General features: G+C 41.0%; 1 protein-coding gene and 1 non-coding gene across 4 annotated transcripts in view; one reads left to right on the top strand and one right to left on the bottom strand.

Annotated features, from left to right (window-relative positions):
- The window catches only part of TRPM7 (transient receptor potential cation channel subfamily M member 7), a 53,229-nt gene extending 30,640 nt beyond the window's left edge, over positions 1 to 22,589 (bottom strand). Inside the window, exons 1-3 of one of the 3 annotated variants that reach the window (XM_046899080.1) lie at positions 22,290 to 22,558; positions 20,741 to 20,791; positions 1,872 to 1,951 (exon numbers count right to left, since the gene is read on the bottom strand). Coding sequence is in view for 2 of the 3 variants with exons in the window: in XM_046899079.1 (XP_046755035.1) it covers positions 1,872 to 1,951; positions 11,540 to 11,785 (326 nt within the window). In the remaining variant the exon portion in view is untranslated. Of the gene's footprint in view, positions 1 to 1,871; positions 1,952 to 11,539; positions 18,794 to 20,740; positions 20,792 to 22,289 lie in introns of those variants that run through there. The other 2 variants (NM_001398044.1, XM_046899079.1) reach the window with 2 other exon arrangements.
- Positions 22,590 to 22,678: 89 nt separating this feature from the next.
- MIR6596 (microRNA 6596) lies at positions 22,679 to 22,772 on the top strand. The gene has a single exon (NR_105465.1). It is a non-coding gene; the product is annotated as a microRNA 6596 (primary transcript).
- The last annotated feature ends 699 nt before the right edge of the window (positions 22,773 to 23,471 follow it).

Below are 23,471 nucleotides of genomic sequence, written 5' to 3'. Positions count from 1 at the left end.
AACATATCATTGCCTCTGCACTACTAACACACATTCAAGCTGAGCTGCCTATGTGGGAAGGCTATTCCATCATTTTCCAACTTCACCTACAGAAAAAGACGTTTGAACAGATCTCATAGAACAGTGTCTTTACACAGTACATTTATTAAACAAAAACAAAACTTTATTTTTACCCTCTTTCATCTTAAATATTCCTTTGGTTTTCCTGAGAATTGTTTTATTAATATTTAACAGTAGCATAGCAGAAATAAAATTCTATCACTGTTTTCCACAATTCTTACTTAACCACAATGATGGTTAAGAGCTGGTATGCAAGAGCACACAACTACATATTTTATACAGTAACCTTAAATAATGTTCAGGCTTTCAGCAGAAACAATTTTTTAATCTTGTCCCCTTTAGAAGTTACACTCAGCTGCACCTTTAGCTTCACACCTTCTCTAGCAGTTATGAAAGTATAAATATCTATGCTAAAAGGTATGGATCAAGGATAGCTACAGAATTCTCCCATCTGCATCTCATTCTTTTATGCCCAACTCAGGAACAGCAGCAAAACAACAGCAAGGAATTTGTCGAGTCTGAAGGACATCTGATGGGAAAGTTGTAAAGTCCCTATATGCTGTAAATGAGTTAACCTAAAAGGGCAAGTGTAGGAGATCATTTTGTTCTTTGGGAAATGCTCTGGGAATTTTAACAGCTTCCTAATTACTTTGTTTGCATTTGTAAATTTTCCATGTGCTACAATCATGGCTATAAATTCTAAATGCTTCTCACATCACATGGCTTCAAGGAACACAGCAAATTATGTACATTAACTTCAAAATTCTAAAGCTTTTACTTTGTTCTTTTTCTTCCTAAAAACAAATTCTTAGATATGAAATAATACCTTGCTCCCAAAAGAACAAAGCTGATTTATAACTTTTTTCCCACAGAAAAGACTGAAATACAGGTTTTCTATAGCTCAGAAGGAACAGTTTCTCAACTGCTAAAAAGAAAATGCTGATGTGAAATTAACAAGGGCAATAGTTCATGCTTTGATTAGACAAAACTGCCTAAAATACCAACTTAGAATCTACTTGACTTCCATCTGCAACACAGATGTTGTGACTATGCACATCAAGTTCACGTATTGTAAGATTTAAGAAATCATCTTTATAACAATTGGTGAAAGTAAATGTTATGTTTCTGTTGCTTGATTTCTTATCTCTGAATTAGTATACAGTAAAAAAGAACTAGAGACATGCAAGATGTCCTTCATTAGTCTCAGCTTCCCTCCTAGAAATGCATTTCCCCATTTTTCAAATTCATTTTTTCCTTACAGATCCTAAAGGATGAAAAACAACTAGAAGCGACATGGAATCTTTTGATACATTAACTATTTTTCGTTTGTTTATATTCCCTGAAATTGGAGCTCTCTCCGAAGTCTGGTTTGGAAGTAACTACTCCCACCTTCAACCCCATCATAATCTTCATTTTTCTTTGTTCTTTCTACAAATTCTTCATCACTTCTTATTTCACTGCCAGGTCTGCCTTTACTCTTTACCATACAGTCACACTGTTGTTCTTAAAATTCAGTATTTCTCTGCGACTTTCTCACTCTTCAGAACTATGCCACCAAAAAAGGACCAAAAAAAAAAAAAAAAAAAGACAACCCACCAGCCCACACTGTAGACACCACAGGCATCATAAGAAGCAAAGAGAACAGGGGAACATTGATTAGAGATTTCTGCAATGCAAAATAAATTCAAGAAAAAATGAATCCAATCTAGACACACAGTGACAAGGTCCAGACAAGAAACAGTGAATTACGAAAACAGAAAACAGTACTTAATAGAGATTGAGTAGCTAATAAGATTATGCATTCTTCCTACCTGTGGGGGTCTTTTGAACTTGGTATAATATACACGCACTCCCTCTTGGTGAAAGTATTTTCTATCCAGGATTTCTGTGACTGAAAAACAAGAAAAGGTAACAAAGAATGAAACCTTCCACTGAAAAAGTACTTTTTGAAGAAACAAGAATTAGAACTCCTTTAATTTTAAGAAGCCAAGTGACATCTAACAAAGAAGTCGCATTACCATTGAATGTTTTGCTATCACCCGAAAACAAGACCATGTATGACCCTATAACAGCTCTAACAGCATCTCACAGTGCCTACAACTTGCGATGACCAGAATTAAGTAACACTAGCTCATTCTATACACAAATCTTTTTAAATGTTACCTTTGAAATTGTTGTTTAGATTTTAATAGCAAAAATTTGCAGTCTGCAAAGAAGGATGTAAAACACTAGAAACAGTTGTTCAAAATATACTGTTCAACTCGTTTGCCAAGAAAAAAAACCAACTCATTAAAAAAGAAGGATAATGGAGATAACAGTAGGTTCATCTATTTACCTCTTTAATTGGGCAAAATTTTTATCTTGAAATTGCAGGTGAGGAATTTTTCTAATTGGCTTTTCTGGTAGTCATAATCAGGTCATAACCTTTGTCTTCATCAAGAAACTTTTCATTTCAGTAGAAACTTAGCTAACATCTCTAAGTGGAGTTTTAAGCTTAAACTTGAAACGTGTTTCAAAACATACAATTAAGGATATTTCCTTCCTCAAATGCTTACCTGTTCTAATAGCTGGCCACAGTTTCAATTCAGCTTAAGAAACCACATTACACTGTGTTTGTTACAACTGTGTTCCACGATAATCTCCAGATTATATGCTGTCTGCGTCAGGCTTCAGCAGCACATTGAGAAAGGAACTCAGACGGATTTTTAGCAATTCAAAACAAGATAAAGCTTTGGGATGGCAGTTTGCACATTATGCAATATTACCTTAAACCCTTATTAAGATTACATTAAGATTTCTTCATTGTAGACAGCTTGCTCTGTTTTACGTTTATATTTTCCCATTAGAAAACTTCGAGAAACTTCATACTTGCTCTATTCCATGAAGGGGAAGACAGGTATGTGTTATTCACAGGTACCTGTTAGAGTTCCATGGGAGCTATGAAGAAATCAAGATTTTTTTTTCATTTTTTACTAACAGGTTCAGTAAAGATATATTTTTCAACCCACTGCAATTCCAAGATCAATTTAAGATAATGTAGACACATTTTTGAAGTAGGACTGTACCAGCTAGTTTGGCCCATGGAAAATTGCTCCTCAGCTGCCCGCCCTCTTTCAAAACCTTTCCCAACCTCAGCAGAGCTTTCCTGCATTGCTCATCATGACGGACCTCCAATATTTTTTGTTTAATGACCTTAGACTACAGATCTGTCAACAAACTGCTGCCCCAGCTTCTGATCTCACACCAGGACGGGCACCAGTCCCTTGCAAGAGGAATGCTATCAAGATCCCATCTTGGTCTTTATGATATGAATCCCAGTTCTGAAGGTTACTTTCTGCTTAGCCAAGTGTCCCCACTGCTTATACGAGTATTTCTGTACTTAGTTTCTTAAAACTGAGGTCTTCATACAGCTCATTATTTTAACACTGCAATAGTTTAAGCTTGCATATGAACTCTGCACATACGAAGACAGAGAAAAGCAATTTAATACGGAAATGTTTTAGTCAGCTGGCTAAAACCATACCTTGAAGCAAGCTTTCACAGATGTAACACACTAGCTATTGAAATCGGAAGTATAGAAACCACGTGTAATTACGTCAACCACTCCAAAGCAATATTGTTTATTGTTAATAAGAAGTCATCAAAGCTGGGGACAAGGAACACATCCATGACAAAACAGCAGTTCTCACAATAAGTGGATGTAAAAATTTAAAGTAAAATACCAATTAGATTTAGTCTTTTTTTTTTTTCATAAAGAAAGTACAGTTTCAATCATCCTACAAGGATTTCTGTTTATTCTTCAGCAGTGAAAGAATTCTCAGCAGCAAATGGGTACATCTGTACTACTGACATAAAGGAGGATCTACAATGTTATTAAAACAAACAGACCTTCCTCAGTAGCACTCCTACGCTCTAATGAATACTTATCACAAGAGATTTTATAAAGAACCTACTGATTTCAGTCTTGTTTCCAGTCAAGGAGCAGGGCAGGTGGAGGAAAGAAACAAAAAGAGCAGAGAAGAAAAGACATTTCCCATAGCTGGATAAGGATCATGTTAAAAAATGTAGGGAGAAGTGACACATAGTATCATACTCCCTGTAAATGAGAACTATTACATAACATTGCTGAAATGGGCAGAGGAAGAAGGAAGATGATGTGAGGACACTTAAGGAAGTATTGCTTAGAGGTAATGACTACAACTAATTTGTCAGCTAAAGATTAAAGTTAAAATAAGAGATCAGTTTTGTATTTTTATGTATACATAATATATATATGTGTATATATAGCTTACCACCCTCCCCTTCATCTCACATTAAGCGCTTTGTAAGAGTTCCTTACCCAAGGTACTACAACAAGATGACAGCTAAGTAGTGGCAGAGTTACTGTAACACCTCACCAAGCTATTCTGAAATTCTCCTTGTTCATCTCAATTTGGTCTGAATTACTTTCTGCACAGTTATTTCATGTTTGGTAAGATTACTTAAAACCTCATGAGGCTTTCAAGGAACACAAATATAGCAGTAGTAAAAATACTAGCATGGCTGATAATCACAAACTTCTTCATGTACAAAAAAAATTCAGTTTATTCTTTCTACTGATTTGTGATATTTTATACTGCTGAAGGATTCTAAGTTATAGAATACGTGTTAAAAGCTAAGTTTAAACTAATCCCAAATACATAACACTCAAACGTTGCATACCGACCCAACAGCTCCCCCGACAACCTTTTTCTATTGAATTAAACAGCTGGATCAGGAAACTGATCTGGATTAAAAGATAAAAGCAAACAGAATATTTCAGACCATGACTTCTGCGGAAGGCTGCTAACGCAGATTTCACAGACCTCAGTTGCAAATTTAGAAGTGGTATCACCTTCTATGGCATCTCATATTCCAGCTTTCAAGTCTTTACTTATACCACACTGTAGTTACCACAGGCAACAGTTTTTAAAGGAAAAGATCTTCCAATCTTATTTGTCCTTCATTTAGAAATAAGTAGGCTGTGTATTCTTTCCCCACTGCCTCCAGTTTTTCAAAAAGCTGAGGTTTCCATTTGGGCAAAGAACAATCACAGACAGTTTCAGCAAGCCTGAAAACAGGCAGATACAATGGAAACTGTGGCAGGAACACACGCTAGAACTGCCACGGAGCAGCCCCATCTGCCTCGGTCTCAAACAACCAACAATATAAGCTTTAAAACATTTGTAGAAAGACTTTCTGTACTCAAGAACGTCCTTTAGCTTGTCTATTCAAGGAATTGTCCGCTAATAAGTTACTACTTCTTATGTAACCATACACACACTCTTATCTGAGAAACTCACTCCATTGGTCAAACATGTGCTGTATCATAGGACTGAACTGTGATCTCTGCTCAGCTAACACGCAGCCGAGCACAGGGCTCCTGCAGATCCAGCTGGAAGGCAGAAATTCCAGACCAACTTTTACCTTACTGCTTCTATAGTCACATTGAATAAAACCAAATAAACCCAAACTAGGGTGAATATGGGATCAAATTAAGATAACGCCTATCAAGTAGCTGGGAATTCATAAAACTTCTTACAGCAAGAGGTGACATAAATAAGACGTATGCTGGATCTCACTGCAAATATTTCCAGCAGCTTCAAGCAGGCAGTAAGCATGGTGCTAAACTTGTTCTCACTACCATCTAACTGAGCAATATTGAAAACATGCATTCCAAGTTAAGTGAGGGAACCAAGCCTTTGTGCATGGGGTGGAGTCACCTGAAAGGCAGCTATGCATACATATCACAAAGAAAAGTTTTGTATTGAAAAAGCCTGAGAGCAGAGCCCACTTCCTCAAGAAAACACCTAGAGACTTGTAGAAAGTCCTCAGAACTTCTTTACTAACATTAAGTACGTAAGCAGATGGGAGGAGAAATGAGAAAGGTAGCAGATACATGGCACCCAACTGCCTCATGTTCATTTTAAACTCCTGGCACCAGCAATCTCATGACTTCTAACTCGCCTGCCTTCCATGCAATTTAAAATTACATACCTCTGTAATTACTGTTTGTTTGTTGGCTGCCTCTTTGTTAGTTTTTTTTTTTTTTTTCTTAAAGGAGAAAGGAAAAAAACAAAGCATTTAGTCAGACAGCTGTATTTAGAAGATGGCTGAAGAAAAGTAGCACTGGTTGCCCATGGAATACACAGCACACATAAAACAGCCACAAAATTTGTTCTTGAATCAATTAAGGTATCAGTGAACCTGAACAACTTATAAGTAACGTCTGTTGTTATGTGCAACGCTAGAAAAATTACATGCCTAAATATCATCATCATGCCATAATGCCAAAGCATATTTATGAAGCGTGCTTTCATCTATCCCAACAGAAAATAGAATATGAAACATCACTCTCAACAATGAAGGATACTGCATTACTGCATTAACTTGGAATCCTTGTTTAATTTTTTTTCTTTTTTTTTTTTGGGGGGGGGGGGGGGGGGGGGGGGAAGGGCTATTTTACCTTCAGCCCACATCTGGGTTATTTTATTATTATTCTGAAGCAACCACGAGTCTCATCTGCAGGAGGAGGTGGTTTCAGTTATGTTTTCCCCACACGCAGCACAGCACCTCCTGTCACAGAACCCGCACAGCCCAGACACAGGCAGGTCCCATTGCACCAGGTGTCTTTGCTATGTTGAAGATCCTGTTCCGAGCAGAACAGTTCACCTGGCTTAAACTCCACTCATAGGAAACCAAGTGGCTGTAGTTCTCTGGGCTGAAAAGTTTCACCAGTGAAAGCAGTACTACGGACCTGAAAACGCTGGCCTCAAAACAGCCAAAAAATACTATTTTTACTCCAAATAAGAACTGTTGAGGAAGCAGGGAGTGAAAAAAGAGTTGTCAAAGAGTATCTTCTGTCAATTCTACCGCACAGCACATTCAGAAACAAATCTCAGCTGAGCCAGCGAGCACAGATATGCATCTCTGTATCAATGGCTCCCTTAGTGCTGAAAACAAATCTTCAACAATCCTATTCTTTATGGAACAGTTCAGGAGATTTGCTCTGAACAGTTTTCACAGCAGCCCAGGTCTCTAACAGAGCAGCCATTGTTTTGTCAAGTTCTTCTCTGACGTAACACAGCCACCACTTAACTCACCAAATCTGTCTGCAGCTTTGGATGCAAAGAATACTTGGGATTTGTCAAAGGCGATTTGTACAGTGCTCTCTCAAACTTGACCAAAATGATTCCAACGTGCTATTTAGATCCTGGGCAGCTCCTGTGGGAATTCCTCCACCAAACAAGCACAAAGAATGAAATAGAGTTGGTTTTCTTTTGCAGACTTAAGTCTGAAGACCACAAGTTCATATACAGAACTTAATATTCCAAAGCCTTCATTTTTCATCACAATAAACCAGAATAAAACCCACTTATCTCATAATGTAGGGACATTTTTCTTATGTTCCGACACAATCCAATCCACTTCCTCCATTTTCCTAACTGCCATATAGTTCTTTCAAGGAGAAGCTCAGAACAAACCAAAGTACCCTATGTGGGAGAAGAGAGTGGGGGAAGAAGGGGCAGACACTGCATTCTGCTCTTTGTTTCCCAACTCTGAACTACAGAATTTGGAATTTTATTAAGAAAACTGAAGAAGATAAACCAGTTTCGCTGCTGTTCATCGGGGCAGGTAAATTGATTTCAGCATTGTTTACATTCACAATTCTCCAGACTAATGAAATAACAAGCAAAAAAAAAATGTAGCTCCTCTGAAGAATCAACATGGTTTTCTATGAGCTCCGAGATCAAACAAATCTCAGTGCATTACACAAAATAACTCATACACCAAAGCTATGATCCAGAAGTAACAAACCGGGAATTAATCCACTGAGTTTTCAAAGGAAAGGAAAAGAATTCTTCAACCCCCAAATTGAAAGCCTTTATTTCAGATGAGACAGGTGAAACAAAAGGACAGAAAAGGAGCACATGAGAAACCACAGGGAGAATATAGCTACAGCTTTTCAGCCCGCACGTCTAACTTTAATACCCACTTTTCTTTGTTCAAATGAATGACTCTATAAAAAAAATAAAGATAGTAAAAGTGCATAGAAACATTTTCAAGCCCATTGTATACTCCCTACTTACTTCTTCCAGAGTCCCTCATTCAGAACTCATTTTTAGGGATGTCCAGGCATCAATATAAGCCAATCCCAAACAGCTTACATTTTTAAATACACAATCTACTTCTCCTTCCTCAACTACAGTGATAAAATTGTATCGTTTTCACCTCTCTCAGCACTGATTTATCTGCAGTCTACAGCCATTCTTATCTGCTTGCTGTCTGCACATTACAAGCCTGCACACCAGCACAAAGGTAAAGTTAAGTCAGCACACTTACCAACACACTAAAGAAACGATGCCAAGCCTCTTCTTAAGTAGATCAGTTAACTTCCATGAGTATCAAGGATGGTCCTTCTCCCTGGTCCCTCCTGTATGGCACAGCAGGCCATTCTGTGCACATCTGCTACAAGCCCTGCATTTTCTGCCTCACCAGATTTACTGCATGAGAGAATTAATTCAGTTCATACTTCCCATTTCTCGCAAATACAAGGCTCTCCTCGTGTATGCCACGCAGGGTGTATGAACAGGCATCCCATTAACTCCTGGTTTATTTTTGGAAGGAATGAGATTTGGAGCAAGTTAAACAATCCGCAGAGCCTGGCTCTGCTGGCTGCCCCTTCCCCATCACACAGGGAGTTCAATCACAGATGTGAAAAACGAGTCAGCTCAAGAACCACAGTGGTGAGGAAGGGCTCCTGCCACCATTCAAACAATTAATCCTACCCTCAAATTGTCTTTCAAATCATAAGCTCAGCTCTGGCTGCCATTATTCATAGGCAGCATTACAGGCTGCAAGTTAACTTCGCATTATGCAGCAGAGTTCTATTTGAGCTTCAGATTTAAAGAAGATCCTCCCTTTCTTGTCCATGAAGTGCAAGAACACCTGATTAATGAGTTATATGCTAAAGCACACTAGAATGACAAAAGCAAACTGCAATGGTATATGTTGTTGGTCTTGCTCTACCACCTATTATCGTGCTTTGTTGACATATCTGACTTATTTTTAATGTCATTTGAAGAAAGGGACTTCTCTGTCATCACAGCTTGGATTTTGGTGCCCACTGACCCAAGTAGGCTATTATTAACTCACTAGAGCAATAGAATTTTGTTATCACTGAGGAATGTTTGACATAGCTGGCCTCAGACAACCCTGTCAATACCTTTAAATTAAAAATACCTTAAAATTAAAAACAAATAAACAAACAAGAAAGGCTTGTACCCATGTTTAAATTACTACAGATCTATAATACTTCTCTGAGTAGCATAGGTGAGAGGAAGAGTGCATGCAAGATAGGTGACAGCACCAGATCACTGCTAAGGATGATGAAGTTTCATATAATGTCTTTAGACACTGTAGCAAGGAGAACCAATTTATGTTTACAGCAGAATTATCAGCATCAGGAACAAGGCCCACCAGCAAACATGCAATCAAAGAGCTGCCTGAAACAGATTTGGAATTTTGTTCACTTTTACACTGAGTACTATTAAAAACTCATTTCATGTAGTCAACACAAGTCAACTCAGATCAGAAAAATTATTAACAGTAGGCTAGTTTTAAAATATGAGCATTTGACTTGTGGTCTGATAGAGACAGAAATTAGTCATACAATCTCTGAAGTGCCTTTATTTCCTTGGTAAGAGGAGCACATGCACTACTCATGGGCAAGATCATGGAGCTGCGGTAGGGCTTACTGTCTTCACTCCTGTTCTCTACATTCTTCCAGCCTGTACATCTATGCACCCAAGTCAGCTATTATTTGCTAGCTACAGTTGGGGAAGCAATCATTCTGGTCAACTCTCAACAGCAGAGTTGTTAGAGATGAAAATAGGATGGAGAAAGTAAAATGAGAGGGAAGCAAGTTAAGAGAAAACAAGAATTTGCTATGGTACAGCTTACCTGATATAGAATTATGAAAATTTCAGTATTCTGACATTCGGCTCATTAACAAATCGCTGCTAGACTCAGTTAGGCTTTCACTGCCTGTCAGCACAGAGAACTAGCTCTCATAACAGAGCTAGCTAAGCCTGTAGTTGCTCAAGAGCATACACTGACTTCAACCCTAATCTCCAGGCAAAGTAATGCAACAGCATTCTATTGACACCCACTGACCTAAACTCTTATCAGAAGATAAAGTTCCTCACTAAAAATATGTGGGTAGTTTCTGTTTACTCTAGAAAAGCACAAAGAAAAAAAATTAACTGTGTTTATTTAGGCAAATGTAAAAGCAGCTAATTTTTACCAGAAATGACATATAATCCTCATTTATAGGCACACTTCTAATGATTTCCATCCTGTTTCTGGGATGAACAATCAGTTGTTTGAGCTACGTGATCTTAATTTGTTGGTTTCTCACAAGGCTAATCTAGAGATCCATTCCAAATGGCTGCTCCATAACTAAAAGAAGGTCGAAGCAAGGCTGGTAATTCCATAGGATGTACAATTGACAGACTCAGTCTTCTCTCTTGGCTTTCATTAAATGCACTATGATCTTGTTATCCTCTGCTGAAGGAGACAGAAGATGCTACAGATTTTCCAGTTCTTCTATCCAAAGTTAATGCAGTATTGCAGGTTACCCATAAAAACAAGCTACCGCAACACACATACGTTAAATACCACAAGCCTAAATAATCACACTCAAATTAAATGCACATTTTTTAGAGTATATTCTGAAGAGCAACCAACTTTTTTTTTTTTTTTTTTTTTTGCAGGGTGTAGGGAAGACTAATCTAAGTGATACTGTAAGATCACAATGCTACTTCAGGAAAATTTGCTGTTTATTTTCATTTTTTTCCAGCTACTCATTTCCAGTTAAATCCACCAGCATTGAGTGATATGTGGCACAAAGCCCTGCCTAAGCTGGACTGGATTGCCTGGAGCTCCTCAGCGGCTCACTGAGGGCAAGGAGTGAAGGCAGACTAGAACTCTAGAATAATAAAGTCAAGAGTAATGAGGCAGCGTTGTGGCAGTAGCAAAACAAAGATACATGTGAAATACTTGTTTTAACAGATGCAAGCCTTGAAATCATACACTTAGGGCACCGTCAGAGAAGACAAGCTGAGCAAGTCACCACTGTGCCCTCCCACCCTCTCCCCACATGTGCCCCTGCCTCTTCCTCCCACACGTCCCACACCAGCCCTCTGGAGGTCACCCAGCTCCCCAAGCCTGCATAACATTATTTCCAGGAAAGCAGATAGCAAGTAGCTTTGACGTCAGAATTAACTGATTCAGATACAAAAACTAAGGCAGCGGAAAGAACCACATGGTCACAATGAGTGGGAACAAGGGAATTAAGACAACCCCATTGGCAGCAGTAAGCTTCCAGGCTAGCAAACAGCACATCTGATCTAAGCATACTGTCAAAATGCATCAAAATAATCCCCCAAAGCACACTTACTCTAGGCATCCAAGAAAAGATCACAGATCTGTCATGCAAAAAAGCATTCTTTTTAAGCAACTGCCTCCTGATGTTCAGGAAGGAAGGGAAGCTAAGCTGATGCTGCCTTATTTCTTGGAGAGCTGCCAACAAAGCAAGAACATATTGCCTAAGGTCACGTATTAGGTGAGCAGATACCCTGGGTTTAAGAATAACATTCACACAATCAGAGAATCGTAGGGGTTGTAAGGGACCTCTGGAGATCATGCAGATCAAACCACAGGTAAAGCAGGTTCCCTACAGCAGGTCACACAGGAAAGTGTCCTAACAGGTTTTGAATATCTCCATAGGAAACTCCACAGCCTCTCTGGCTGGCAGTGCCCTGACATCCTGACAGTAAAGAAGTTCTTCCTCATTTCTGTATGGCCTTCTTGGCCCCAGGAGCATACTGCTGGCTCATGACCATCCTGTTGTCCACCAGGCCCTTCTCCACAGGGTAGATTAGCCCCTAACCTGTACTGATGCATGTGATTATTTCTCCCCAAGTGTGGACTCTGCACCTGACCTTGCTTTCTCCACCCAACTCTCCAGTCTGTCTACGTCTCACAGAATGGCAGCATGGCCTCCCGATGTGTCAGCCACTCCTCCCAGCTTCATATCGTGAACAAACTTGCTGAGGGTGCATTTCTTTCCTTCATCCAGGTCATTGATGAAGACACCGAACAAGACCAGACTGACCACCGGGGAGCACCGCTGGATACAGGCCTACAACCAGACTCTGCACAGCTGATCACAACCCTCTGAGCTATGCCAGTCAGCGAGTTCTCAACCTGCCTCACTGGCCAGTCACCTATCCCACACATCCTAAGCTTACCTACCAGGATATTATGGGTGATGGTGTCAAAAGACTTGCTGAAGTCAAGCTACATGACACCTACTGCTCCCCCCCCATCTACCTCATCTACTTGAAAACATAAAAGTTCAAGTCTTGTACATTTTCTACACCAGGAAGAAAGCACAGCCCAAAGTTTATTGTATTACGTTGTCTAGCAAGTGACTGCGATTATTTTCACAGCAAATACTTCTCATGGTCTACAAAACAGCAAATACAACCAGACTGATGCATTCAAACAATGATTTGTTTGTTAGCAGAACAGTCATCTGTAACACTAGCTTGGAGCTGAAACCAGGACACACATGATCAGTGCTTTCTGTCTTTTCCCTACATAACCAACCTAACACCACCACACTGTCCTACTAATGCATTTGAAACAACTAGATAGAATTTAGAAGTGAAGAGTCCCTGACCTCTACACAAGGAGGTAGAATTTAAGAATAAAACTGCATGCATACAAGCTGGTTTTCTTATGGCTTAAAAACTTTCAAAGGATTTTTCTGCATAAGATTTTTATAAAAGGAAGAAAAAGTAAGGTCAATTGCTCAATGAGGCAAAGGCATAAATCCTCATCAAAAGCATTTCTGAAGCACGAACAAACTAAAGGACAAAGGTTAGTTAAGGGAATATTCTGCTTTTCAATGCTGCTGGCTGCAACCCAGTTTTGGAGGTTAATGTCCACTCCAATCTCCACATCTCTGCTTAGTGCCTCTCTTCCAGGCCAAGGTAAGTGCCCAAAGGGCTGCCCCATGGATTAGTTTGCAGCACAACGCCACAGATGTTTTCAGCAGCACAGTTGAGAAGTCAGCAAACAAAAGCTTGTGAAATTGGGAAGAACAAGCCCCATCCCACTAGCTCTGCATCCACAGGTATTGCAACACGAGACCATGCTAAATTGCTAGAAAGTTGTCTAGAATATTTGTCAGCTTTGGTATCAGCGATTCATTACTCTTTCCCTAGAATAAGATTACTTCTGTGAGCAAGAATTCCTTCAAGATAAGCACCTCTCAGACTTTCTGGGCTAAAGCTCACCCTCAGCCATGCAGCCTCCTAATGCTTTCAGTTCAGTTTTTCACTCTTGCTATTTAACAGAATTCTGAAATCTACTGTTTGGACAACACTGCAGTCAGGGAACAGAAGAGAAACTGGCAATACTTCGTAATTTAAAATATCATCAGCTGCATCCACTTCTGTAGGTTAACTAATTTTTATAATTGAAGAGAAAGTTGATTAACAGTTCTGCAATTACACAACTGGTATTTTTAGGCTCCAATTACATGTCACTTAGGCGCATAACTTAACCTATTTAGGTGATTGAAGTTATGCCCAACGGTATTTGCATGATCACAGCCACCACTGCGCCAGGCTTTGAAAGGAAGCTGGGCTTTTTCAGACTGGCTCTAGCCACAAACTAGTATGCTGGATTGAGCTTACTACACAAAGCTAATTAGACATGCGATTTTAATGATGTGGTACATCAACATGACTGTCTTTGAACTTGGTCATATGGTTGCAGTGCTGAGCTTTATTAAACTCATTAGCAGAACACAGCTTCCTACCCCAAATGAACTGGTTCAGCTTCTTCAGAAATTTAAACAAGGATGGGAATAGCATAAAAAAGCAAATAAGCACGTTAACATCATGGAGGAGAAAAAACCAAAACAGAAATATTTTGCTTTGTGAGAACAAATACTTTGTTCTCTTACCAGCAGTGCATCATTTGCCATTATAAATAGCCTGATGGGAGGGATTCAAACCCACCTTTGTGAAGGCTCAGTTCACAAAGAAAGACTGCAGCACAACATATTTGGGAAAAAAATGTTAGCTAACTTGCACTTGGTAGAGAATATTCAAAAAAGGTCAAGGAAAACATCCTCTCCAAACCATAATTATTCAAGCATAGCTACTCCATGCCTGCAGCACAATTAGACAAAGTCTGCAACACAGTTTGGTTTATATTTTGATGAGGCTACAGAACCTGATTCGTGCTGGCACAGCTCCATCCATGTCAGCACACAAAGCTGTAAGATTTAGAAAACAATCCCAAAGAGAAGGTGATATGCAGAGTAATCAGAACAGTTACCAGTGTGATGGCACAGATCAACTCTTGGGAACAAGCTTCCACAGCAAATTCACAGCTGATGTCAAGTTTGGGGTGAAACAATCTCATTTTCCTAAGACTCTGCACACGTTCCCACCATATCTCATAACAGTGCCAGCATTTACAGTCACGTGGAGAGCAGATTCAGGGAAATGACCGACAAAATAATTAATCCTCAAAAAAAAAAAAAGTGACAAGATTTTTATTCAATTCAGATCTTGGAAACAGCTGAGTGACTGAGCAGAGTGATGCACAAAGGGAGGAGTGGAAGGGTGACAGTTAAGGCTTAGAAGGGTTTGCACTATGGATGTCCAGCCTTTTGGCTTGCCTGGGCCACACTGAAGGAAGAGAAATTGTCTTGGGCTGCATATAAAATATACGTTACAGTTTATAACTGTATATAACTAACAAAACTTATTTTCTTTCTTTCTTTTTCTTAAATTAAAACATTACAAGAACAACAAAAACAAAACTAGTGGGATAACTGACCTTGTTTTTGTGAAACTAAGTCTGGTTCAGTGGCAGTGGTTGCAGTTCTCTGTGAACTCTCAAGGTGTTTTTCTGAGGTATTTGATGAAATTTTACTCTTCCTGTGCTTCATCTTTGAAAACTGTTATTCACAAATGTACCACCAAGAAGTAATGGCATCAGTAAGGTGTGATTGTGAAGTGAGGGATATTCTTCTCTGTGAAGAGAGGTCTCATAAAAGTCTAGTAGAGATATGATCTATTTCTTCTTTGAGCTGAATATCTGACTGCAACACTATACATTCCATTCGAAAATTCTCAGATAATGTATTTATTTTAACTAACAACAGAGTCAGAAATGTACCAAAAAACTGATGATTTTTCTCAGCAGTCTTGAAACCTATTCTCAAATTCCTTTATCAAAACAGAAAACAGGACTGCAAATTTTTCACTATTCACAGGAGTGTGTTTTTAGCCAATGTATCAAAAGGCATAAAATTATTTGCCACAACTTGAACTACCACTGCACTGCTCCCCGTGCCCAGGGTTCAGCCCAGGCAGTGTTAACAGCACACCAATGGTTTGGTTGTTGCTGAGTGCTGAGTATGTACCCAGGGCTGTGCCAGGCTACACATGGCCCAGAGGTTGTACATGCCTGATTTAGACTGACCTACAACCACACCTGAGTGTTCTAGCAGATCAACGAGTGGCTACTAAAGATGTTACGGTGTTGAACATCAACCTCACCCCTTATCTGAGATTATTACACTGTCATACATGTACTCACACCTCAGGTACTCCAGGACAGTCTTGGGAATTAAACTGTCAATGAAGTGAGCAATTACTAGAAGATGTGGACTATTAACTAACACTAGCACTCAAAGTGTCCTGAGTCTTGATATTTTTAGGCAGTAAATGCTTTTGAAACACAGTTGTCCCAGCAGAGCAACTAAAAATTCATTTACAGAGGTACAAGCTTAAGTTTTAAAAGTCAAGTTTGTCAAGTCTACATTCCACAAAAACCAATTAACACTTCACAGTATTAAGATTAGGAGGAGGAAAACTTTGCAGGTATCAGGATAAAAACTGTCAAACATGGACATTCAAGACAGTGGACTACAAAGCGAGAACTGTTTCTGTTCATCTCTTAGCTATGGTAGCAAGAATCAAGTAGACAAGATTAAGAAAATAAGTACCTGTTGGCAGAGAGAGAAGTGGGAACAGCGCATGAAACAAAGGCCGGTATTCAGTTGCAGGTAACTATTGTGTTAAAACTGACTAAGCTGTAACTGACACTTTCCCAAGGCTTGAAAAATTACAGTTATATTGTGATGAAATGCTTAACTAGGTTAATTTATAGTTGTAAATGCGAGTGTTCTTGGAAAGGAATGTATTGGTGCACAAGAGAAAATATATACAAGCTGTAACCAAGGACCAGGCTGCCACAGCCCCTGAAATAGCTCCCACGTTCTCCAATCCAGAGCGAGGCTGCACACACTCACTCCTGCATTCACATGTGCCACCACATCAAGGAGCTTCTGAACACCCGGAGCTTCCGCAGCCCGCAGCACCGGCATTGCGCCATTAACAGGAACGCTTGCAGCTCCAGGGTCTGCAGCTCCTGTGCCTGTCAGGCCACGACAAAGCCTCACATCAGAGCAGCCACCCAATGTAACAAAAGCTCAGCAGTCTTAAGTCAGCCTGAGGATAAAGAAAGAAAAAAAAAAAGAAGATAGAAAAGAGGAGATGGCGATCCATATGATGGAGGATCCATCAAAGTCACATATCTGGGAACTCTTCCAGCTGTTGGAAGAGATTAAAAGGAAATCCAATGTCACTCAACGGCTGCAGAGAAACTGGGAGATGTTTCATCATTTCTAGTGTTAAATTTTGAGAATAGTCAATTCTTCTTCAGTTGCCCAAAATGTTTTAATCCGGTTCATGCACTGCAGAAAAAAGTATACCCATCCCATTTTAAAGAACTGTTAATCCTGCATCTGGGCATTTTCTACACCACTCTTAAAAGGGAGACGACTTCAAAAGAACACAGGCAGCACTGCTGGCTTAGAGGTAACAATGGCTCTGGAGAAAAAGCTTCAAAAATGATTTCTCTATTTCCCTCTCTACAAAACCTGCCACTGAATATACTTTTTCTGGGTCTGTTATTCTACACTTTGCTTTGAAGTGTGAAGACCTAAGTTGCTTTTGTAATTATTAGCAGTAAGTCCAGACATTGCTAAGATTCACATCTATAATTTCCAGATGTAGGCAAAGTCTATGCACAGTTACCCATATTATTTAAAATTGTGTATTAACCATTTGCAAACGCTTTGCAAAACACACAATATGCGTTGGAATAAAATCAACACTCCACATTGGACTGCATATAAAGTGATGCTCTCAACAGGCAGGTTGAAAATGAAGTCACAATAAGGTTGCAAAGGTTCCACATTGGCTGTTTCTGAAATAATCTTCAAGTTGGACCATCATCTGAAGACATCATTTGTCAAACGACATACAAGAAAAGGGCCGACTTCATTACTGAACAAAACTGTGACTTTGCAGCTATAGAAATTGCACTAATATGCGCTAGCACACGTCACCTACCATCCTCCTTCAACTGAAATAAAGATGGTCTGGGATGCACTAACTCAGCAGTCACACTTCTTTTGCACGCACAGAGTTCAAACATTTCAGAAAATGCTCCTTTGAGTCAGTTCATAAGAGTCAATAGGAAAAGAAATACACTGCTCTTAACGTAGAAGTTAAGTAACCCTAACGCTGATCTGACTTCACCAGAACAATTTATTGAAGAAATTCTGACGGTAATCTTATTTTAGGATTATAAAAAGTTTAAAAAATAAAAACGGAATTGAAGCTTAATTCAGACCTACCACCTCAGTAACGTGAATTTTGTATTAGCTAAGGGGAAAAAAAAATACATAGCTTGGTTTATAAGTAGATCTCATACGTTTGCAATGCTTCTCCCCCAGTTCTTGAGAAGGAAAAAAAAAAAAGGATAACTGAACAGTGTTTACTGCTGAGTTTTCCTCCTGATTTTTTATGTCATTATCCCTTCAGGAGTACACTGCCCGCTCATTGGAAAGAACAGATGGGCAAGGAACTTCCTCTGCTTGCCTACAGCGATGACACAATCTGCATCCTCCCTACTTCTGTGCAAGAATTACAGCAGCTGAGGAAGAAAACAGCAAAATAAAACCACAAACTTCAGCTGAGCTGCACCATGGCTCCAGCAAAGCTGGGAATTAAAGCAAGCGGTTCACATCCCTGCTTTCAAACAGCTTGCCTCCGCTTTTCCGTGTTACCAGAATATAGGTGTAAAGGAGACTGGAGGAAAATAAATGGGGGTGGGGAGGTTGGATCATTTTCAGGAGAGGCTGAAGATGATATACTGACACGACACCTTGACCTGTACATTCTAATTATGGAGGTGCGATGCCATCTTTTTTGCTAAGTGATCAAGCCCATCTTCCCCTTTAACTTTCATTAGAGGGAAAGAGGGAAAATGACCTTTAATCAAGAGAGCAACATTTATTCTGACTTTGTTATTACTTCTTAGTGATCAGTGAAGCTATTTAAAAAAGCATTTACTTAAACACATACCTTAAAAAAAAAAAAAGATCTCTGCTACTGCAGTTGCCTCCAAATGGAGACAGGTTTAACTGAAGAAGCAACCCCAGGAGAGAACACCAAGTGCTTTCTCTGAAGTGTTTGACATTTACATGCCAGTAGAAAAGACAACTTTCAGAATCCTGTAATGAAGAATTCCTATCTATCTTCCTCTACACTCCAATAGGTTTAGCAAAAATAAAAAGAATAAAACAAATCCACCTTAAGCCAATGAATTACATTAGCTGGGGGATGCTGCTAAGTAGGTTTTGCTATTATTCCTCCATCCCTAAATCAATTAAAAGAGTGCAAAATTCTTTCATAAGTGCAACTGAACAGCACAGTGCAAGTTGTAAGTTCTGTGTAAAAAGATCACCTTCCTTTAAAGACTGCAAAAGAACTCTACTAGGAAATAAAACACAGTAAGAAGACTGTGGGGAATACAGTGGTGAACGAGAAACATTTGAGGCCAGTGAAGAAAGCAACAAACCTCTTCAGAGCTTGTCCCCAGGTCAGTCAGGGCTACCCGCTATTCCTTGTGGAAGTTGTAGAGCATATTCTCACTTGTTAAAGGCCACCACTACTCAGGAGTATCAGAGGGAAAAAGGGACAATATCTTTAACGACCATAAAACTGTCTTATCCACAGACAGTGACATTATTCAGTAACCTATCTAATGAAAAGCCAGCTGACATGATTTCAACCAGGGAAGCCACAATGCACCAAGTATCTCTCTTATCCACTATTCTAAAGACTGCTGGAATCAGTATTTGTTACATTTACACAATTTTGGATGCTGTGAATGCTTACGGAAAAGAGAAAAAGGAAGTCAAGAAAGACAAAGCTGCTTATGATAAACCAAACATGAAAATCAAGGGCTGAATCAGATGACAGTGGTTGAACCTCAGCTTTTTAAGAGAACTACGGAGATGAATTAACAGAAATGCCATTCCAAACAATGACTATCAGAGTTTGATACCCATTAATGCAGAATAGGTTTAATTTTTTAGCTGTATACCAGTAAAATGACAACTTTCCTAAGAAGACGTAGCTTTCCTTGTAACATTAAGGAGTTCACCTCTCCTGCTGAGTGTCTCCCTGTGAGACAGAATTATTCAGATTAGAAACAAGAAATATGACCTCAAAGGTAAAACTTCAGTTCTGGAAAACACACACGTTATCTTACTGCCTGTTTGCCTTTACAGAAGTGGAACAAAAAATAGAACCAATGTTACTTCTTTCAGCAAACTAGTATGGCACACAACTATTGAAGCCAAAGTAGACACAGTTAAAGGAAAAGAGATTCCAAAAGAAATAAAAATCTCTCTCTCAAAAAAATGGAGATATATTTTTCAGGTTAAGTATCTAACATTATTCTCTTGATTTTGCAGTGCACAAGCCACTGCGTCTTTAAAGTCTGGAACTTCAAATTTGGGCTTATATCAGACAAAACGCTGACATTATCGGTTTATTAAAAGTGCCACTTACAGTTTAATACCACCAGATATTAAACTCCTAATTAGACTAATTGGTGTCTTTCTGGGAAAGAAAATTCAACTTATTATGCAAAATTCTGTCAAGCATATAAATCAGAGACTATAAAAGCATCTCCCTTCCCTTCACACATGCTTTTTGACACATCTGCTTAGAGAGTACAGGTGTAAAATGGGCAACGTCAAACATCAAACCCAACCATGTCAGTAGGAGTTATGTTGGCTTGTTTAGAAAATACTCAGCTGTCACAACGGTCCAGGAGAAGTAAAGCCATTAACAGAATGCATCTCATGGAGGAACATCAAAGAGAAGCAGGAAATTTTCTAGCCTTAGTGCAAAACTTCCAGGAAAGTAAGAAGCACAGCCAGGGGTAAAGATAACCACAGGAAAGGAGAGGGGTTGGGATGCTGAAGTCTATCACCAGCACAGCAGAGCAAGCAGGGAGGAGGCGATAAGATGAAAAGGTGAATGTGGTAAGACTAAGGCTACGAAGAACATCAAGCAACAAGAAAAACAGAGTTTAAGATGCAACAGAGTACCTCAATCCAAGAGGCAATCCACGTGGGGGATGATCTGACAAAATTTTTAAATATAAGTGAGATATCTGTTAAAGGTTAGGTCACATTTCAAGGTACCTTCAGATGCTTCTATTTGTACAGTGAGTGTAAGTTACTCTTCCAAGCAAGCTAAAAAAAAAAAATCAAAGTAAAATATCAGGAATCTGAAGTAGAACTAGTACAAGAACTGCCTGAATACTTTCACATGCACAAAAGGCTTTTTCCCCCCCACTTTAAATAGCAAAGTCAAAAGTGGCATCGTACCAGAAGGTATGAGGGATGATACAGCACACACTTATCTCACATACACACACTCATAAAAAAAAAAAAAAAAAAAAGCTCAACTCTCAACAGCCTCTTCAGAACAAACCCTGATTTAAGGCTGGACACCTTCCAGAAGTTCTTAAAAGCTGCTACAAAGTGATGGAGCAGCAGAGAAACTTTTAGTAAAATGAACTTGCATGGGATGTCCTGTAACAGGTTGTTTATCTGGGCTGACTGAAGAGTAGTTACAAAATAGCATACAATAGGTGATAACCGCCAGGGAAGCAGAAAAACACAGCAAATAGGTTACAAAGGATCAGTTTAGAAATCCAGGGTAGCTAAGACCCACCAGTGTGTTTCTAGGTCAAGAGAGCCCCAGCAGAACGCCAGAACTAAACTTAAACAGCCAACACCCCACGGCTGAGGAGAGCAGAGTACCGCTCAGGCGGTGTGCTCCTTTCGAGGACAGGAGGCTGTACTTCCAGCTTCTTCTGAAAGAGCTCCAGATTTTCAGATTCTAGAAAAGCCCCCATTCTGTGCAGCTGATAGATACAGTCAGACTTATAAGTGAGAGCCCGTGTGGTTTTGAGCAACATACTGCAAAATAAAGCACCACTCTATTTAAAAATCAAACAAAGCATCTGATGAGAAGTTCTGGCAGTGTCAAAATCCATGGCTCTCTCTCCACACTCAGGTTCCCATAGCGATGGGAGAGCACTCTCCGCACGATGGTTCACTCCGACTTCAGCAAATATCGATTATGAAATGAACTAATAAAGATGAAGAATTGAATTGAACTCCAGTGCCAGAAGCAGCGCTGGAATTAAAATTGCTTTCTTTGCAGAGGTTCACGCACCTCTTTGTAAGGGTGCACGATTCTCAGCACACGCGATAACGCTTAAAAGACTTTAAAAACGAATTGGTAGAAAGACGAAAGCAGCGTCGCATCCCGGAGACCCAAGCACGTGAACTCTACCAGCCAAAGCCATTATGACGGATGGCGGCCGCTCTCCGAGCCCCGCGCAGAGGCCGCGCTTCCGAGCGGCGCAGCCTCAGCGCTGAGGGCAGCAGGGCGGCGCTGCCGGACCCGCGGGCACCGCGCGGAGCGGCTGCGGGAACGGCGGGCGCCTCACCCAGCGGCTCGACGCAACGCGGGAGAATAGAGCCGTGCCGCCGGCGGGCGCTGAGGGGGAACGAGGCCGGGGCGCGGTGCCGGCCGCTAGTGGCCGGGCCTCCCCTTCCGGCACGGAGCTGACAGCCCGGGATCTCCCCCGCCCCGCCGCAGCACGCAGCGCCGCGGAACGAGCGCCCCGCCGGAGCGGCCGGGACGGGTCCCGCTCCTCTCCCCCCGCCGCCCCCTCACCATTCTCCTCAGGGCCGGGCTGGGTCTCGGCGCCGACTCTGGCTCTCCTCGCGCCGGACAGCTCCTGCTCGTGGTTCGGCGTCGGCGGTGGCGGGGCCTGTCTCCATCTATCGGGGCTGAGCTCGGCGGCTGCGGAGGGCCGGGTGGGGAGAAGCCTGGCGAGGAGGGAAGACCGGGGCGAGGAGGACGGCGTTAGCTCGACTCCGCACCGGGACCCAGCGCTGGCGGCGGCCTCGGCCCGGCAGCTCTTTCTCATAATTGTGCGACTCAGCCGGCGGAGAATCGCGGCGCTGCCGCGTCAGCGCGCACCGCCCCTGGGAGGAGGGGGCCGCCCGCGCTGCCCTACCCTTCCCGCCGCTTCCCGCCCGCCGCGTGGCTCCTCACGGCCGCCCTCAGGGCGGGGGCGGGACGAGGGCCGAGCCCGGGCCTTCCCGCTCGGCTCCGGAGCTCGGACGGCGTCCCGAAGCACCCTGGCACGTTAAATGGCCGTCAGGGGCCTCGCACGGCCCGGCCCTCCCGCCCCCTCACCCTGAGAGCTCGACACCTTTTTGATCCTTTTTTAATGCAAACACGTGAGCTTTAGCAACCATCTGTAAAACTTCGAAGTGACCAAACGCATTTTTAAGCTCAGTATGAGCAAAATTAGAGCGGGTTGTATCTATTCTACCTCTATCGCAGCCCGCACGGGGCCGAGTTCGACCGCGACCAGCCCTGGATCAGCACCACTAAGCAACGAGCCTTGTGCTTCAACTCCCACCGCCCATTTCATCACTTATCTTTTACATCGAGCTGTGTTCTAAAGCAAACCAACATTCAGAATTCCTAAAGGAAGACAAGTGATTATTTGAGTTTGGTTCAAATTACTTGTGCACGTTAAATATGGAAAATAAAGATTTCCAAGAAAAAAAATCTCTCCTCTGAACTGGATGTCCAACATCAGTTACACTGCTAACTTCTATTTAAGGCACTCACAGTTAATTCCCTGTTTCCTTTGCAAACACAACATGGTTCAAAAGCAAGTTAAATCTGGCTCAAAGGCCCTGGCACTGTTTATAAAATACCACAGCCTTACAAGAGTGTTCATTTTGTATGGTTCAAACTCATTTTAAGTATCATGGCATGTGGATGTTCCTCATCAGGCCTTATCATTTGTCTGCCCCGTTCTGAGTTTGTGCTGCATCT

The sequence above is a fragment of the Gallus gallus genome, chromosome 10, assembly GCF_016699485.2.
Source record: "Gallus gallus isolate bGalGal1 chromosome 10, bGalGal1.mat.broiler.GRCg7b, whole genome shotgun sequence".
Taxonomy (NCBI): domain Eukaryota; kingdom Metazoa; phylum Chordata; class Aves; order Galliformes; family Phasianidae; genus Gallus; species Gallus gallus.
Note: the sequence above shows the minus strand (reverse complement) of the source record. Positions and strands in the feature narration are given on the sequence as shown.